Source organism: Fomitiporia mediterranea (genome assembly GCF_000271605.1).
Source record: "Fomitiporia mediterranea MF3/22 unplaced genomic scaffold FOMMEscaffold_2, whole genome shotgun sequence".
In the NCBI taxonomy this organism is placed as follows: domain Eukaryota; kingdom Fungi; phylum Basidiomycota; class Agaricomycetes; order Hymenochaetales; family Hymenochaetaceae; genus Fomitiporia; species Fomitiporia mediterranea.
The window spans coordinates 1,874,033-1,892,990 of NW_006760387.1; the positions used below are offsets into that span (position 1 = coordinate 1,874,033).

The window sequence follows — 18,958 nt, forward strand, 5'->3', positions numbered from 1 at the left end:
TTCTGCAGGACTTCTATTTGCCTACTCAGCAGACATATTGGAATATGGTATACAAACAAATTTGCATCATATTTTGATATCCCTACTGTACCATGTACGAATCTACATCCTTGATTGTTGATATGTACACAAGATTTCCCACAGAAATTCTATTTGCCTACGTGTGTTTCTGTCAACTAATTGAATAGGTCCATTTTCGAACTTGTGAAGGTCATGTGCACAGTTAGTAGCACAAATAATTGCCGTGTGCTACATTCCTAGATCACCATATACAGTTATAGAATAGAAGCTGAATACGAAAGCACAGTACATCTAATCTACTAATCAATATACAATAACAAATCATTGCCATGTAGGAACAATTGGAGTATTTAGTGCATTGAACTCGTCCTCCACGCTAGTCGCAGCGTTCACCGTCCCAACACCATGACCCAAATCAGAAGCAGAAGTAGTAATTGCCAATTCTATCTGCCATGCGCGAAGTAATTCCTGTGCTTCTGCCACCAGCAGCATTGCAGCCGTTCTTCTCGTCCATGTGTGCACGTCGGGTTCCTCGGCGTCGGTAATACAACCAGTGAGCTGACTTGCTCTACTAGACATCTGCCCTAGAGTGTCTGCGATTGAGTAGGGTAAATTCAAATTATTTGGCACTACATCGACATGCTTCATTAGAGCGTCAGGAATCGGGAGGAAGGTGCTATAGCCAAGGCAGCGTTGCACGACACGTATCCGTTCGTAAGTTCGCTTCACAAGCCCCGGAGAACCCAGTGTCGTCATCGCGAGAGCCTGACGTGCGTCCAACACTATATCAGTCTGTCCAACGTTCTCTGCTGAACTCGACTGAGATAGATGTGATTCTGCGGAGGTTGATACTGGAACAAACGATGGAGAGAGGAATGCGTTTGCAGGAGGCGTAGAGATACCGAGATGTTTTATTGGTGACCCTCCCTTCAGTCTTCTAGGAGACGGAGTACCATAATCTGCTCGGGTGGTTCCTTGAATACTATGTAAGCTAGTAAGGGTACCAGTCGTCGGTATGGACGCTTCCGTTGGTCTCAGCCGAGGGGAAGCTTCAGGTGTGGTTGCGGTTGACCTTGGCCTGAAACGCGGCTTTGTGAACATCGTACTGAGAGGTCTTAAACTCTTCCTCCTCCCTGAACCACCGAAACCAGCGTAACTCGTTAACGGATCTTCGTTTTGAAGAGTCTCATTAAGAGAAACTACCCGCTCATGCATGTACGTTCTCATTTGCATGGATAGGGGAGACCTACGCAGGCAAAGAAACTCTAACAGGGACCACGCTAGATAGTCCACAAAACGTGGGCGAGGGAAGTGTTGTGAGCTATTGCGCCGCTTAGGGACCGTCGGGGATGATGGCTGAGACGGGCCAGACGGCGCAGTTAGGTAAGCATCCGACGTCGAGGATGATGAACGCTTATGTCTCCTTTCAGACGTCTTATCAATTATGTCAGTGAAAGTTGTACTCGTCGCGGGAGATACGGAAGGGGACGGCGGCGCCGAAGGAAGCTGGGTGCGTAGCGCAAACGTTGCGTTCCCATCACGTAGCGTGGATCGAAGTAATGAGGCAACTCTTAACCATGCGCCAGGAAAAACAGTAGAAATATCTTCTTCTCCTCGTAGGACTACAGTTTTAAGCGTAACAAATGCCAATGCAAATCGAACAGATACGACTATGCCGCTCTGCGCCGATGGACGTCGTCGTGCTCTTCTCAACGATCCGCGCCCCTGGTCTCCTTCAACATTAGGGTCGGGAACGTCACTGGTGAACGAAGGAGATCGTCTGATAGACCCACGGGACGAACTGGTAGTCCCACCTTGCTGACCCTGAACAGCATTCATAGCGAATGAGAGTAGACGAACCCAAGCACGAGCGTGGGCGTCCTGACGCCAGCTGTCCGTCCATTGTGTTTGAGTAGCAAGCTCTGCGGTAGTGTATAGTTGCAGTATGAACGGCATAACTACACCACTGAGGAAAGCGGGCGAAGGATCTCTCCTCTCGAGTTCCGTTACAACATCGGACCCAATCAAGCATACTGAGCGAGCAAGAAGCGTTATGAGAGCGGGGACAAACTTGAGAGTAGACAGGACATTTTCCTGCGCTGCCAACTCGCATACCTCCAATGCAGCAGAGCAAATTTGAGTCACGACGACGTTCGCGAACTTCTTGTCATTTGCGAAAGTTGGAGCAGAGCATAATTTTGTCAAGCCCTTGAACAGACCACTCAGATCCAGTATACTACCATGAGCCCGTATGATCGGCGCGAACTCCTTGAGCAATGTGATCGCATACTTGATATCTTGTCTTTTCCCGAATGAATCTCCAATTCTTTCAAGGAAGAGGCGAACAGAATCAACGGACTCGGGCGGTGCCGATGTCTCTTTGAGAATGGTTTTGGCAATATCAAGTGCCCTATGTAGTCCCACGTCTCGGTGCGCTCCACCACATTGTACATACGATGAGAATATGAATAAGTAGTCAGAACGCATGACCTGCATATCACACGGCGAGAAAGGGTTGCCGACAGCTTTGGCCGACGCTATGATCTTCTCCTTTGACGTCTCGTCGGCTGCATCAGTTACTCTTGGTTTCGGAAATACGTTGTCGGCACCCTTCGTTTTGTTCGCCTTGGAGGAAACAATAGCTCCAAGCGCTTCCACAGCCTCTTTGAGAACGTTACGTGCGGAAGAAGATGCCTCGTACAAGTCCGGGACAAGATGGCGGAACAAGCGTACGAAGCATTGAGCTCGTTTAACCGTCGGATCATGAGCAATGACGGTCAGAAGCATCTTGACAATATTATCTGGATGGAAACGTTTGCTGTCGAAAATTTCCACAGAAAGAGAGCTCTGAAGCTTTTCTGCGCCTGTCTTGCTTTCCTTGCGCAGGGACGCCAGAAACATCTGGGGTCGCTCGTCTGCCGTAATAGCCAGGGCAGTTTCCTCTTCCTGAGTTTTGTTGGAATCCCGGATTCCCGCGGCATCATATAATGACGTTGAACTCGATTTCAGAGTGGATAAAAGGCGGTACATGTTACTGGAGATCCAGGCACCATCCGCGGACGATTCCGTGACAAGATTGGAAACCACCTGCAAAGCTTGATAGACGAAGACATCTTCATGGACCGCAAAAAACCGATGAACAGCGTATTGAATGGCTTCTCGGACACCGGAGTCACCCTCTGCTTCACAGTAGACCTTGATTAGAGCCGGCAGAAAAAGCGTGAACCCTGTCCCAGAAGACATGAGTCGTCGAAAGCGAGTACTTGCGATCATGTAAACTTTAACAGCGAGTTAGTTCTTCCCGGAGAGATTTGCACGCATTAACGTACCAATGAGCGCATGGGTCACTATCCCAATGTCATCACCATGCCGTAAGAGTATACGATTAACTCCATCAAGGAATAGTGCTAACTCGTCTCTACTATTCAGATGTCTTGTTAAACATCGAAAAACCTGCGCCACGAATAATAAATGGGTCCTCGAGAATGAAAGCGAAAGTCTAATACTAGTCCTACTGTTCTCGTGTAGGAATTTCTTCGACAATCGGCGAGGTATTACATCACTGGTGTCAACGAAACCGTCGATGTCTGGTAATGCCAAAGGCATCCAACTCTTCCGAACAACATGCACATCTTGGGGGCTCCGTTTCAGCAAGTCGACAAAAAGAAGGTTCTGCGACATCCGAATCATCGTCAAATGGACCAACGACTTTGGGAAGCTATCAAAAGGATTCGCACCGTCGTGCAGTCCTCTGGGGAACATAGGGCCAGATGGCACGGAGTCGGGGAAATACAATGAACCGGAGGGAAACAAGAAAACCTCGATCTTTCCTCGCCGAATGGCTCGCACGGACATCTCACTGACTTGTGGGGCAAATTTAGCGAGAACCGGAACAGAGCATGCAAAATTTCGGAGACTGTCTGGTACAGAAGGATCTTTCGCCAAAAACTTCAGGAATCCAGCCAAATGGTTGAAGACGTGATGAGTAAGACGAGGAGGTAGGACTCTGCTGAGATGCAGGAAGGATCGCAGAGTGGTCATCGCATTATCGATGGTATCTACGTTCCCCGACAGGATCTCCATGACTGGTCTGCAAACTACGGCGGGATCGTCACGCATATAGTCTATAAGCAAGCCACGAGCAACTGAAGCAATGGTGAAGTCGCTATCCAGTGCTAATTTTGCTAGCGGCACGAAAATGGCAACAAGGGACTGGACAAACACAGATCTGCGTTTTCCAGCATGAAAACTCTGCGAGGATGAGTTGCGACGCAAGAGCTTTCCATCGCCCCTAGGCGACGGGGATGGTGAGTTGCCAGAGCTTGTCGCTGGACTCGGACTCAGAGCCTGGTCAGAAAACCGGCTGTCGTCATTTACCGTATCGGAGCTCGAAATTTGATCCAGCTGGGTACCGCCTAGCAAAGACATTGGTGTCCTACGCCATTCAAGCTGTTGGTCTACTGGTTTTTCTTCATCGTCCCATCCAATCTCGTGCAACCGACGTCGAATGTCCAAAGGGAGCACTTGCCCTTTCCCTGTCGTGAATTCCTCGAGGTCATCATCTGGGATATATTTGCTATCGCCCACATCGGTTGCAACGAAATTCAGTGCAGGCCTTGCGAGCTTAAAAGGACGACGATAGTTTCGATCCGTTATATAGGTCACTGACAGCAGCTGAAAACGCCAGCTTGACAAAATGCTTAGTCTTTGTACAGTCGTCCTACGAGTTGCGGCGCTAGGACTGTATACAACAAAGTTAATGCTTTCTTCTCGATCAGACTGGGAAATATCACCTTTGAAGTCGAGCAAGCAACAGGTTCAAGAACTTGTCTTGCGCCTTCTCTGCACATTGCATGCAAATAAAGCAGGCCTACGTTCCTATGGTTTAGATGAAGACGAAGAAAGATGAGGAGCAAACGTACATGAATTACAGCCTTTGATTCTCCTAGCTGTAAACATTTATCCCACACAAGCGGTCCAAGGCGAGAGAAATCCTCGTGCTTTAAAGCACCGGACATCGCAACGAGTAATTCAAGTAGGCTAAAAAGGGAATTTCTTGGCAGAAGTCTCAATAGACTGAGACGGGCATCGACGAGGTTTTGTCGTGAATCAGATGAGCCATCCGAAAACGAATTGTCCCCGTGTGGTGACACGACGGACGTGTTCCTCCACTGTCGGCTGACTTGAGCAGTGAAAACGAGTGGCGGTATCACAACTCACCTGACTGGCTGGTCTCATCGAGGTCTTCGTGAGCGAATAAATGACCTCTAATCTTTCCCAAATCTCGTCGATTTCATCTCGGAGATCTTCGTTTGGGACGGGAAGTGCAGCAGGCCTGAGCTCTGGATCATCACTGTACTGCATTGCCCACGTAATAATCCGTGGAAGCCAGGCTGCTCTGGCCAGAGATTAGAAAAGACTGAGTCGGCAACGGCATGCAATGACTAAAGAAAACATACGATTTGAGCGATCGCGTGAGAAGCCTGATTTCGAGAAAAAGAGTACAGAATAGAATGCGCTGAGACAGTGGCAAAAGTAGGTTTTCCTCCTATTGGACAGTTAGTGTTGTCAAGGTCCGCGAAAAACAGGTCCATACCTTCGCGTCGATCAAAATTGATAATCGGCTCTCAAGGGTGGATACAAATTTCAGGACTTTCGCGATTGGCACGCCTGAAACCTAAAGTCCGTCCCGTAGGTTACGGTAAGCATCGGCAACGCGTGAATGCAGTACACACCATGCCAGCATCCTGAATTTTGCTGTGATCCTCTCTTATAATCCTGAGCTTCCCAATCAATTCCAATAGTACCACACTCTGCCCCAATCTCGCCTTGCCCCATGTTGGTGGTCGGCCCTCTTTCGCCTTACCTTTTCCCGGCACAGCACCACTACCAGGATCACTCATGAGCGCTACGCTCACCATCTCCGGGTCAGTCGTCCAGAAATTGGGCATGAACTGTGCTAGTGTAATAAGCACTGCAAGCTGGCGAGATATCGTCTCTTCCTTCGTAGACGCGGCACACACGAAGAGTGGCTTATAAAAAATCTGAGGATGCATGGCTGCAAGCGAAGCAAGCAGGCGCGACAGTGGCTCATACGAAGATGATGGAGGATCATCCACCATACGCTGTGCAGCACGTCCATGAAGATCATGTTTCGTCGAAACAAGGAAACAAGCGTACCTCCTGGAGTTGCGGGACCATTAAACCAATAACAACCTTGCGGCTGCTTTCGGGTATTATAGAAACCAGCCTAGTTATCATCGGGACAACAATCCTCCATTCAATGCTCAATGCCTATATCACCAGTAAAAAAAGAATCACATTCCTTTTATCACAAGAGCACGCACCAGATTCTTGAGCTCTCTCTGTAGAGCTTCCCGCCAAGGTGTGACCTTGCCGTGAAGCCAGTCGAGAACGATTCCCTTCAGCTCGGAATGGCGAAGGTCCGTAAAGGTTTCATCAGCGCCTTCTTCATCCACGTCCGAACCAAGCAGCGCTAACGTAACTTTGACAACTAAGTCACGGGTCTCCGCTACTAGCTCATCTGAAGACGTCAGCGACTCCATCTCAGGCAGTATTCGCCTGATAAGAAGTTGGGTGATAATCTTGTAATCCAATTCATCGAGCCTTGACGACTCTGACGCGCCTAACGAGTCCCGTAGCATGTTCAAAACAGGACGTAGGAACGCAATCGTTTTGCCCAGGTGTACTTTCGAACGCAAAGGAGTTGATGCTTTTAATGGATCCGGTAAAGGCCAGAATTTCTGGCGTTGTCAATTAGTATCCAGCATGGAAAAATGATATGCAATCTCACTTCGATGATGCCCAAACTTTCTTTCCTTTCGTCAGCAATTCCAACTTCAAGGCATGCCGCCATTGCCTCGATGCACAAACCCTGCCTCAGATCCTCCTCTGAATCAGATTTTAGAGCTAACGCCTGATATTTCCGTTCCAGTTCATCTAAATCTAGTCCTCCGCAGCCACCCGAGAATATCAGCCTTATGAGCTCGTGCAAAAACGATAAATCGTTCGCGTTCTCGACCGAAGGCATAGAAGTAGGTTGACTAGGGTTCCGACATAGTAGAACCAGTAAGGCGAGATTTGACATTACTGTCCGAAGAGCCAACGGTGATGCCAGTAAATTATCTTCAGACGTTAAAATACCATTTAATAAATGCAGGATATGAGTTCTTGTGTTCGAAGGATGGGCCGCTGCGGCCTTGCAGCACCATAGACACCGGTCAACCATTGCCTAAATAGATCGAAATTAAAATATGTACGAAATGTAACAAAATCCAAAAAGAAATGTACTTCTAGATTCGGTGCTCTCCACCTCCGCGCGACAGTCTCAAATATTTCCATAGACACTTGCCTCTCATCATCGACATTTTGACTGCTGCTTTGGCCGAGGAATGCAATAAGCAGAACGGAGAGAATTTCTTTCTCAAAAGGCAAGGTTCCATATATCATCCTCTCCTGCATCGAAAGGGAAGCATAGCGAGTGATAATAGCTTGGAGGTTAGTAAGTGCACCCGTTCGAGAACCAGCATGTACAGTAAGATTTGCCATGGAAGTCATGCCACGAAGCCCATGTTTAAATGAACTCGGCGCCGAAAGATTATTTGAACTCATATTGGTTGATAATGGAAGTGAAGTAGAGGACATAAACGGGAGGTGCAGTGTTGACCCTAGCGAGCTAGGTTGTGTTGCCTCTCGCTCCGGTTTTGAAGGTTTTGAATCCCCAAAGTGAACCGCCCAACAAGCTCTTTGAATGTCATCCGCAAACCTTCGCGTCAAGTCGTCGGCAACCTCGCGTGCTTCGTTTACAACCTGTCGGAAACCGAATCGCGCGGCAAAGCGGGACGGACGGGGCGTAGAGGGGCGGGATGTGCCAGGAACATGAGCAGACAGATTTAGTTGTGAGAATGAAGTGAAGCTGGGCGCAGGAGAAGATGCAGCTGGAAGTACATGTTGTCGTAATTGCTCCCATCGAATTTTGGACGGAGACACAGGAGCAGGTGGAGGAGAAGAGGACGACGAGCGTGGTTCGCCAAGCTCTTGGGAAGCTGTACTTTTCTCAGTCGGTGGAATCGACGGCAGGGATTCGGAGGCAGTAGCAGTTCTTGAAGGCCTCAGCTTCACAGACTGCATGTTCATGGACACTGCATAGTCTTCAAAGGGGTCATGGTCCTCTTTCGTTGGAGCAGGCGACGAAGCAAGCTCGTCGCTCACCCATGGTGCCTTTGGTTCCTTGACGGCCTGGGCTTCGGTCAAAGGTGGCAGCGTTGCTTGTCGTGCTTTTGCGTGATTGCCAGAGTCTTCACGTACTTCGGACTGGGACGTCTCGCGTCCATGGCTAGTGAACGAAGCAAGCGACGACAGAGACTCTTTCGATATCAGTTTCCGGACATTTGGTCTCCCACCAGATGGCCGTTTAGGTGGAGGTTTCGAACTCATCAGGAGCTCTGCTCCAAGTTGTGTTGTCTAGTGGATGAGTGCGAGAGCCAGGGCTACACGAGACTTATACTATACTGTACGCGTCGCGCCTCGACTCACGGTCGTGTCTTTATTTTTACCGCCATCTCACTCATTCTCATCTGTTCAAGTGCTTAAACATTCCCTCTTCGCACCCCAATCAGGTCACAAGAAGTGCAGGAAGTCGAAATCTTATTCACTTCAATCGGCGAGAAAGAAACGAAGAATTATTTAACTCAATCGAGAGAGTGCTATTACCGTTTCGTGGCTCTGAATGTTCTTTCACTCCGACGCTCAATTCAGGATTCTGCAGCCGTCATGTTCTTTCGTTGATTTATCTAGGATGTCTCATAGCTACGAGGTTTGCAGTGCGGTTTACTTCGTATGCTCTTGTCTTTCTCTGCTGTGCTCCATGAACCTTGCGTGTCGAACATGCTTAGGGTTGCCTCGTGTTTTTGACAGATTGCACCGTCTTGCACTCTCAAAGGGCCAATTCCCAACAGTAAGTCCTTATCCAAAGTGTCTCCAGGATTCGTCGTTCCTACGCCTCGGTTTGAACATATCACGACTGGCACAGTCCCATCATGAGGCTTCGAGATGCGTTTCGTCTGACCGTTGCATTATGCCAGGTGGAACGTGGATTTCTGTCTGTTGCACACTTCACGCAGCGCTTAACATCCAATTGCGGACGTGTCGTGATTCGTACGGTGCAGTGTCCCCAGTCAGTGTTGTTGACAGCGACGAGCAGCACGCGTCTTCACACAGACTAGAGAGGGCCGATCGTGTCTCAGATCCTGCCGACCAAACCTAATATCCTCTTCCTTGTTTTCTGTATCAGCCGCCAATCGTTTGAAGTAGCAGATTTTGCTTCCGCTGCCTGACGAACTCTAGAAGATATTGAATGATAAGCTTTACAACGGCGAGCGCAATCGCTCCATTCTTAGGACCTATAAAGCGCCGAATTTGATTCCCACCAGAGCGCATCGGCGTTTGTTTTTTATTCTTCTGAAGGCTTCCCCGGCACAACGGCCGTACAAAATCTCGAAGAAATGACAGCAGTAGCAGAACATGTTCAATCCCACGCGACACCGCCTACTGGACTTGAGGCTAGTCTGTTTATTTGTACAAGTTTGTCTCAACACTGCACGCGGATTTATTTTGCATGCATGTATGATTTTTATCAAGCTGTGCATCTCAGAAGCAACCAGACCGCGCTGAGAGCCGACCGCGGCATATTCTTGTTCCCGTGTTGGTAATCCAACCTGATCTAAGTGATCGCAATTTGTAGTCCCTTTCCTACTTCCAGTGCAGAACACAAATCGAATGGCTGATCTGTCTCAGGGCACAAATGTCTTCTCCAGCCACGCGTCGAGGCCCGATTCACCGCAATTAGCGCACCACTGCTCCAGACTTTGACTGTCTTTTGCAGCGTAAACGGATGATATCAAATCAGCTGGCCCCAGATTTTTCTTATATGAACCGAGCGGCACTGCCGGAATCCGGACTCTTAAACCTACGGCTCCGATATTACTGGCACTAAGGCGCAATTGATCTTATTATACTTCCGCAACTGGTGTACATAAATATCTGGCTCAAAAAGTCTGCAGACCTCTTTGACCGCTGTCCCCTCTTCCCCACTTCAACATTTCGCCTTTCTCAACTATCGGACGCAAGGCTCGCCTCGTCCTGGATCATTGTAGTCCACTATGACGGATGCCGTATCGCAGGAAACACTTCGTTTGCTGGAGCGGGCTATTCCGGTTGTACGGGCAAGTCAGTAAGTAGTTGGTGAATAATGCATTAGAGTCTCACTGACTTATAGGCAGGTACATGACGCTTTCTGGTTGCTCCCTTCTGTTGTATGATTACTTTTTAACAGTGAGTACACGTGCTCCCCCTCCCCGCACTAAAACTGATCAGATTTTTTGACAGCTAAACCAAGAGGTTTGTCGTCGTGTTCGCTGCGCTGGCACTCCAGACTCAATGGTGCCTAGATCGAACTTATCTGGAAGGCTCCTTTGAGCACCATCACGTTAATCTTTCTTGTAGTAAGTTTCTTTCAGATGTCGTACTAACTGTGGTACTTATCACTTTTTCCCCTGCCTTGTCCATAGAATCGATATACAATGTCAGTATCATGGCTTCCTGGTGCACCTAGACTCAGCTCACACATTCGTTAAGCCCTTTGATATTAGCGGTCGACATATACGGTACGCAGCACCCCTCCGCTCATTTCGCTGTTTCATCTCCGATCGAGCGCCTAACTTTTCGTGCCTGGGCTAATATAGATCGTCTTGGACTTGCAAATCCTCCTAGCGTTGCTGTGCGTCCTTCGGAATTTTATTATGAGCATTTACTAATTTGTTTCTTCCATTCTTCCTGCTTCTCTTGTTAGTTGTAAGTGTTTAGTCAAGGAATGTGCTGCCACCCGGTCCCTGACACAGGCTTGCTGGTCTACACAGTTGTAAAGTATGGGTATGGCTCGAAGGGTACCTGACGGTTGCCTCATTTATGAGCATGCATGGTGCGGATCGCCTCAAATTGTATGAATCGGGTCAAGGGGAAACTGAGCTTTGTTACTTGGAATAGCTCTCGTTGCTATGCGTGTCCATGCACTGTTTGGCGGAGGGAAACGCGTGAAGATGATGCTCTGGGCCGCATGGATTGTGTATGCGGTCCTTACGCTTATCCTACTAAGTGTGGGCCTTTCACACGGACAATGTGAGCATGTTTCTTCGTCTTTTTCTGCGTTCCTGTTCCATCTTCGCTTCCCCCCTTTTCCCCTTCGCTACCTCTTTACCACCTCCTTCCAAGTCTTTCGTGCACTGCACGGCGAGTAAACGGTGCATTCCACATATTCCCACGTCGTTTTATTTTGAGCGTCGGTGTATCTACCACATGAACCGGGCGCCCGGCAGGGTCGTCCATGTCGTTATATCACCTCCGCATCTTCCGCTGATTTCCGTTTCCTGATTGATTTCTACAAACTTTTCATTCATTTCCTCGAAAGTCTATAGTGTATACTGATATATTCATGATCATCTAGCGTCACTGACGGTCGAGCCATATTTCAACACATGCTATGAAGAGGTTCGTCCGCATAATCTCCCTCTGCTTCATTTTTCATGCCGGCCATGGGAGTTTCGCCGGTATGATGCGGCGCGTGCCTTGTAGCGCCTGATCATGTCCATCGCGCCGGCAATAGTTTATTTCTACCTCAAAACGCCACTGCATATGCTGACGTGATGTTAAATTTTTAATGACAGATTTCGTCAATCTTATGGACCGTATGGCTCCCCAGTATATTCCTGGAGAGCTTGATGTTCACCATGACGACTCTCAAAGCGATCCGCGAGGCACGACAGAACTTATACCATCCTATATCGTCGATTCTCTATCGGGATGGGATACTGTACTTCCTTGCCATTTCTGGTATGTAATGTTTGCGGTCTCCTGTGCAGGACCATTATTAAGGACGAATGCCCTTGTAGTGGCAACATTTTTCTCAATGTTCGTCTGGTTGCTTGGTTCGGCGGAGTACGAAGGTCTCGCCAAATAGTAAGCTTTACTTATTTGACCCTCATCGTAGAGAACTTCTCAACTTATTATTATGTGTAGCTGGGCAACGGCGGTGGTAAACGTAGCGGGCTCTAGACTTGTGCTAAGCCTCAAGACTAATGCACGCGCGTTGCAATCTTCACGAGCTCAGACGGCAGTAGGGCAGTCGAGGTATGTGCTTTCACTATAGGTATCTCTGGTCACGACGCATTTACGCTGTTCCTTTCAATCAAACAGTAGCTTCGTGATTGGCACGATGGGTACCTACTTCGACCGGCCACTCTCAGACAGCTGCGGGTTTTCAGATGACTGCCTCATTCAATCCGACGATGAAATGATGATGTACGAGCTACCCCAGTTAGGTTCAGTGTACCCGGAGGCTACCCAGACGCACTGGGAAGCGATATGAATTTGTGGCTTTACAGCTTTCCTTCGTTGCTTTCACTTTCTTTCTCTGTCCCTTTCTTCTGTCTGGTTCTGTCACCAACATTCTTTGTTCTTGGTTTTCGTTACTGTGAAGGTGGAAAAGGTGTAACAATTATCTGTATTTTAGACCGACTGAAAACCTCCTGTATCCAAAAGTGCTGTGAAATCCCGTTAAGCTAGTTTAGAGTATCGCCTATTATTTCTTGGTGTTCATGAACAAGCAGTGCTTGTGTACCCAATGAATAATATTATTAGTACAAGGATGACCAACTGACGTTCTCGATCCTCAACTGAATTAGAACGAGGGATCCATGCTAACCAATTGGAGCGAATCCAAGTCAATGTGACGTCAGACATTGCATTCATAGCGCGTTCCTTGCTCATTGGTGATCACTCAAAGAGTACCCCACATTCAAATAAATAGAAATATGTCATTTTGGTTTTACTTATAAGCAAACACGAACTTGTCGGTCACCCTCTTCATAACCACCACCTGATTGCGTTTGCGCCACCTCGGCTGGACAAAGCCAGTCGTCCGCTGTATTGCATTAAAACATGTCGTCCTCGATGTTCATTCGCTCCGCACGTCGTGCTGTTGCCTCAACTTCTGCTCCGCGCTCCGTCGCGTCATCATCCCGAACAGCCGTGTCACAACTCAGATTGTACTCAAGGCAAGTCTCTCAGCATTCGAATATTGTCTCACTTTCTTACCGACGCTTTACAGCACCGTACATGACAATGACCCAGATGTTCTCGAAACTGAGAAAGCTAAGAATCTCTCCGGAAAACAACATAAAGGCTCTTCGCCACATGAATCTGCACCAGGGTGGAATGAGTACCTCGCATCCGCAAGCGAGGCAGCTGTGAAAGCAGATAGAAACGAAGCCGGTGACGCGGAGACACTACAACGAAAGAGTGTCGAGCATATCCGCGCGCGCCACCATGCCGACGACGTCACATCGGGGACCGTAGAAGCCGAATACGAGCGGGACGAGGTCGAAGGCCCATTGAAAAGCGCGTTAGGTACGGTAAAAGAGACCGTCGAGGACGTTTTTGTTGAAACCTCGACCAACTCAAGGACCAATAAGGTGTAAAGCTGTGAATGTGAGTCGGGCGTCCGCACGTAGGTTTACGGGTGGAAAGTGAGACAGCTGATTCGTAATTGGAATGCAGAATTGTGCTCGTGGACCAGTACATCCGCTTATAGCTGCCAAAGAATGCAGGTTATGTATTTGTATCTTCTTATTGCACTCTTCTAGTTTCTCCGTTACCCTAAATTATATACATTCACATTTGAATCATATAGTTTTACTACTTGGCTTAGCTTGTGGCTGTGCGATAATGCGTCAGGTGATGTAAAGTCACATGACTATCTGTTCCGAGATTCTGTGCGACGACGGAAGCAATTTCAAAAATATCTTTGGCAAGTTTCTCAGCTTGATGGACGAGTTAATTTCAAAACTTCTGGCCGTTATACTAAATTATTATTAGGTGCGTTTGAGCAGAAAGTGCATGTTTGATTTAATTGATTGGTAGTTAATATTCATTGCTTCCAATAGCTGCAGAGGGTAGTCGTCAAATCGGACTTAGTGACTTGGCAGTGGTGTATTAAGACGGAGTCTTTGTGTGGCATGTAAAGACAAGTCTTCTCCTATCAACTCCGTTCATAGATAAAACTTGCACTAACTGTATATGCGGTAATGAACTTTTATGTGACAAGTTCCTTGCTGAAATAGTGAAAATCTGTGAATTTTCCGGACCGTCTGTATCTCATGATCTCCTTTAGCGCGTAAAAGTAACAGATTTCACTTGATTGTTTCTTCTCATGGGAACATCTTTCTTTGCAGTGTTACTGGATTTTGTCAGAAGGCATGCTCGTGTGACTATGACAAGATTTTTACAGACTATGATTTATTGTGAAAGTCAAACGATTCCGCATCGGAGGAGATTATTCAAAGGTCGGTTTGTGTTCCATACCCCTACTCGCGATGTAAGTCTCAGGCCCCTTTTCAGACAGAGTCAGTGTAAGCATCGTTCATGCATAATAGTATATATGCAATTTACCGTTCTATTCTTGAGCATAGAGTAACCCTTTCTTCTAGCGTACCATTCACCTTGCGTCACTCCTGGGTTATATTTTGCCTTCTCCTCGGGTGTCAAGTGACTGAGTTGTTCCTTCACCATATTGCTTTCCTCCAGGGCTCTAAGGAGTACACGACTCGACGGGCGCGAAAAGAATACTAGAGACCAGCGTGGAAATGCGCCTTGTTCGCCCGGTGGCGGAACAACGCGATGCATGTTCGAGCGTAAGATTCCACTAGAGAATACGGAGAGCGAATCTCCGACGTTGCAGATAGCATGACCAGGAATTGGTAGTATATACTGCCATTCTGGACTATTCGGAGGAAGGACCTCTAGTCCACCGAGACGATTATGAAGGAACGAAAGTGAACCGACGTCCGTGTGCGAACCGAGTGATACTTTGTCCTTATTCAGTGCGTTATCCATATTCATATGCTTGGGCGGTGTCCTGATGACTCGGCACTCGGAACCACTCTTTTCCATGGGTGCGTGAAGCGCGAGTAGCGTACCTTCCGGGAGACCAAGTTGCTTTTCGAAGATTGAATACATGGTACCGATGACTTCGATTGACTTCTTCACGAACGGAGTGATAGTCGAGCGCATTCGCACATTAACTGTAGATGGATAAGTACGATTGATTACGTCGGGATACGCCAGAGCATCTTCCTTCGAGATATTAATAGCTTCATAACTGTCGGGATTACCATGCGCATTCGTTGCAGTTGCTCCCAACGTTTTGTATCTACAATCGTTGTTAATGTGCATGTTCTAAAGAACGAAACGGCCCATACCCAAAGAAGTTGAGTTCACTAGTCTGAACGAACTTCATTTTCTCTTCAAGTAGGAGGCTTAACGTCTCAGCACCCATCTCAAACATCTCTTCAACTTCGTGGTTCGCCCCGTGGTTTTTCAGACTAAACCCATGAAAGTAAGCGTAAAAGACCAGACGAAGAGTATAGCCTCGACACTTACTACCAGAATCCCAACTCCGTCGCAGCCTTCCATAGCTTACCAATCTCCTCTGAATCTCCCGACTTCAGAAGCTCATAGTCAATAACCAACAGAGGATGAGTAGGGATGTTATCCGGGAAAGGCGGGAGGGTTAGACCGGGCATGTTGAGTGGAGATACCTGTGGGTACGCATATCGCTGCGATTTATATATAGGGTACGGCAATAATAGCATTCAACTTAGTCCATGAACTCTGTGCAGATTGAGTGTTATAGGTCATCCGCGGGGCCTCAGCGTGCGAACTTCAAGTAAGAAGGGAATACAAAGGCAATCAGTAATCCATTGCAAGAATAGCATCGACATTAGATGGTACTAGATGGTAGATAGTCAAGCGGGTGGTCAAGTAAGATGGAACGAAAGACCCCAATGCTATAGGCTCGGGCAGTTTTCTTCAACGCATATGACAAGCGGACGGAAGTTCCAATATATAGATAATAGAAGGCCAGGTAGTGAAGTAGAGTTACTGGGAATCAAGTCCAGAGCGGATAAACGTTTGGCAGACAGATCGCGCATTCGGAACGGAAGATCGCGGTCAAGAATCAAGATTAGTGTTGTTTTCACATGTCGATCTTTCAACATCACGAAAAAGTCTTAAGTATTGTACTTGCTTGTAATCCTATACATTTTGTACCTTTTATAAATTTTGTCAATGTTAATATAATCTTCATAGGGGGTTAAGCAAGGAAAGTACAATGTTAAATAAGTAAGTAAGAATACTTGTAAAACTTGGCAATTTCCATTATAATTGTATAAATTGTCAAGCTATACAAGTGATTATAACATACTTCCTAAGATTACAAGACCAAGACATACTTATTTATTTGAGAAAGTATAATGTCTGCTTACAATCCCCATAAGTTACTACAAGCATTTGAACAGCTTGTTTTGGCTTTGATTACAATTTTGTATTAAATAATTAATAAAATGCAATTATATTTAATTATAGAATACAAAAAGATAGTAAATAAAACATTATTTCTACAGCCCCAATCCCTACACCACCAGCAGCTTCTGCCTCGTTCTTTCGCAAGCAGGATTCGCGTCAGTAAAGGATTGATGCATTCTTGGGCCGTTCGATGTAGTCTTCGTCACTGCGCCTTGGTCGTCACCCAGTCCCTGCAAAGTTGAATTGCGTATGTGTGTGACTTGTGAGGTTGAGCAGGTTGTAGAGGTTGAGGCTTCGCCTGTGAGACAGGTTTAGAATGATTAGCAAGTGACAATAGGAAAGAAAAGATGGACGCACCGCGACGGCGTGCAGTAAGTGTGAGTGGTGCATGCAGGTTGAGATCCGGAGTGTTGAACGAGTTGATTCGGACTGTGGACGAAACAGTGTCTGTGTGCGTGTAGTCTATGGTTTATCTACAGCGTCCAATGGAAGGTGTAGTAAACTGAGTCGTTGATTGCAAGGTGTATCTCTAGGACGTTCCAGCTCGAAAGGTGAAGGTGAAGTAGAAGGCAGATGGACTCGCCTCAGGTGGGGAGTGGTGGGTCACTGCTTCCGTTCAAAATGGTGTCATGCACAGCACTAGGGAATGTAAATGCATGCAGTGTGAGCCTATCAAGGATGATGTTAAACATGGAATGGGTAGAGAAGGAGAGTGGGCGGGGGGTCGGAGAGAGGATTGTGCCTTGAGAGTGGTGGTACATGGACGTTGTTGCAAGCGTGCTCGTGTGTGCTCATTGATTGTTGCTTGTGTTGCTGAGCGGGAAGAAGTATGCGAATGCATGTAATTATTGAGAAGTCGTTTGGCATTGATCAACAATGTGGATGCATGAATGCAACTGTAAAAAAAGAAGGCAAGAATAATAAAAAGGAGGACAACAAAGGAGAGGCAATGCAAGAGGCAGAACAAGGAGTAGGAGGGATGAAAAGGAGACAAAAAGTTGGGAGGAAAGGGATGAGCAACTATTGTGTGTGTTATTATGAAGTGGGCTGGCTGCTTACAATTTACACTGAAGGATGGTGTAGCCAGCTGGGTTGTGTTGTCACAGGATCTGAGGCTCAGCACAGGCATTGTAACAGCAGATTGGAGAGACAATGTAGTAATGTTTATTGTCTAGGTGGTTGCAGGCAGTGTGCCTGCTGGAGGACGCTTGTAGGCAGAGGACTGGACTGGAGAGGACAAAAGCAACAACATAGTGTTGGGGGAAGAGGGTTGGGGGAGATGGTGGAGGTAGGAGGAAAGGAGTGACAAGAGCAAGTGCGTCATTATATGCTCTCGATCTTCAGTATTCGATTATGTAAGCACTTCGATATATAGTTTAATAGAAAAAATTATATTATAAGCCTAACAGGGTGATTGTTAACAATATTAATATATATAATTACATATTATTGTACTAAAAGTATTGTAATTAACTTACAAGTACAATGTATTACTTTTATGACTATTATAATTAATCAACTATTGTTACAAATAACTTATAATATAATTTTAACAGATTACAATAAGAGTTGAGTACTTGTACCTCACATGTAATGTTGTAATAATACTATTAGTAAGCTTACTTGCTCTAAAACATGTTTGTAGTTTAATAGAAACTTTGTATATTTCTTACATTTATATACAATCATTATAATTACATTACAAGTAAAATATAAGTATTATTTTAAAATGTAATGCTTATGAAATCATTTTATAAGATTACTTTTGCTATTATTAAATACATTTGTTGCAACTTTTTTCTGATGAAAGAGCAGCAACAGATGTGGAAAGTCAAGTTGTAAAGCTAATACACTTGAAAGTCTGAAAAATATCCTATACAGAGTCCTTTACAACCAACCTCTGCTTAGGGTTTATAGTATTAGGAGTTCCTCTAGCTTCCCCTGTAATATTATTAAATCATTCTTACATATTTTATAAGCTTCAATTATCCAACCTTCTACAAAACTTGTGTTTGAGTTAACTTATTGTTTGTACATTTTCCAGAACCTATTGTTCTCTTCAACACCTTCCTGTTTATTTAGCTTGACATACTGTTAAGATGAGACTACACAAGAGTATGTCTCAGATGATATAAACTACATTACAAGCAATGACAAACAATGATGGAATACCTTCCATCATACATTCTACATCTGAGACATACCTACATAGTATATATAGACTAACTAATCAACAGACAATGAAGCAAGCTGCAAGAGAGTGAGCTGAGTCCACTATCCCCCCTCTTTGTGTGATCTCTCTAAGCCTCTCACATAACCTCTTTCCCCCTTTCTTAACAGGTTATGAGCCTTGAGCTCCCTGTCTATACTTTATCTACACTCTACTACATCTATGCTCTATACAGTTCTATACATCACATGCACACACACAGTATACTACAACACAGAACTCGACTCACCTGTCTGAGTATCCCAAACACAAATCAATACACTATGGACA

At 46.3% G+C, this 18,958-nt stretch overlaps 5 protein-coding genes across 5 annotated transcripts; 3 read left to right on the top strand and 2 right to left on the bottom strand.

The window, feature by feature from the left end:
* Positions 1-264: 264 nt before the first annotated feature.
* On the bottom strand, positions 265-8,478 carry FOMMEDRAFT_165313 (uncharacterized protein; the record flags this gene model as incomplete). The annotated part of the gene is made up of 12 exons (XM_007262742.1): positions 265-3,299; positions 3,351-4,762; positions 4,815-4,891; positions 4,944-5,192; positions 5,242-5,419; positions 5,481-5,569; positions 5,618-5,698; positions 5,757-6,146; positions 6,202-6,315; positions 6,369-6,785; positions 6,836-7,273; positions 7,333-8,478. 12 exons carry the CDS (start codon positions 8,476-8,478, stop codon positions 343-345), a joined length of 7,548 nt encoding a protein of 2,515 aa, XP_007262804.1. The 3' UTR covers positions 265-342.
* A 430-nt stretch (positions 8,479-8,908) lies between these two features.
* Positions 8,909-9,307, top strand: FOMMEDRAFT_151812 (uncharacterized protein; the record flags this gene model as incomplete). The annotated part of the gene is made up of 1 exon (XM_007262743.1): positions 8,909-9,307. One exon carries the CDS (start codon positions 8,909-8,911, stop codon positions 9,305-9,307), a length of 399 nt encoding a protein of 132 aa, XP_007262805.1.
* Positions 9,308-10,125: 818 nt separating this feature from the next.
* Positions 10,126-12,650, top strand: FOMMEDRAFT_17066 (uncharacterized protein). The gene is made up of 14 exons (XM_007262744.1): positions 10,126-10,273; positions 10,323-10,374; positions 10,429-10,440; positions 10,491-10,544; positions 10,611-10,624; positions 10,678-10,706; positions 10,785-10,821; positions 10,959-11,020; positions 11,086-11,217; positions 11,543-11,586; positions 11,763-11,928; positions 11,988-12,054; positions 12,115-12,225; positions 12,292-12,650. Exons 1-14 carry the CDS (start codon positions 10,203-10,205, stop codon positions 12,461-12,463), a joined length of 1,023 nt encoding a protein of 340 aa, XP_007262806.1. The 5' UTR covers positions 10,126-10,202; the 3' UTR covers positions 12,464-12,650.
* A 552-nt stretch (positions 12,651-13,202) lies between these two features.
* On the top strand, positions 13,203-13,574 carry FOMMEDRAFT_76424 (uncharacterized protein; the record flags this gene model as incomplete). The annotated part of the gene is made up of 1 exon (XM_007262745.1): positions 13,203-13,574. A coding segment is annotated over one exon (372 nt), but the record flags the coding sequence as incomplete, so codon positions are not given.
* An 854-nt stretch (positions 13,575-14,428) lies between these two features.
* On the bottom strand, positions 14,429-15,677 carry FOMMEDRAFT_165316 (Clavaminate synthase-like protein; the record flags this gene model as incomplete). Its single annotated transcript, XM_007262746.1, has 4 exons — positions 14,429-14,485; positions 14,545-15,304; positions 15,354-15,476; positions 15,535-15,677. 4 exons carry the CDS (start codon positions 15,675-15,677, stop codon positions 14,429-14,431), a joined length of 1,083 nt encoding a protein of 360 aa, XP_007262808.1.
* Positions 15,678-18,958: the final 3,281 nt, after the last annotated feature.

What these genes read in the sequence shown, in the direction of transcription:
- FOMMEDRAFT_17066 (XM_007262744.1), top strand. Translation starts at nt 10,203, where the DNA reads ATGACGGATGCCGTATCGCAGGAAACACTTCGTTTGCTGGAGCGGGCT. An exon ending in AATCCTCCTAGCGTTGCTGT is followed by an intron (nt 10,822 to 10,958) that starts GCGTCCTTCGGA and finishes TGGTCTACACAG; the next exon opens with TTGTAAAGTATGGGTATGGC. An exon ending in CTCATTTATGAGCATGCATG is followed by an intron (nt 11,021 to 11,085) that starts GTGCGGATCGCC and finishes TACTTGGAATAG; the next exon opens with CTCTCGTTGCTATGCGTGTC.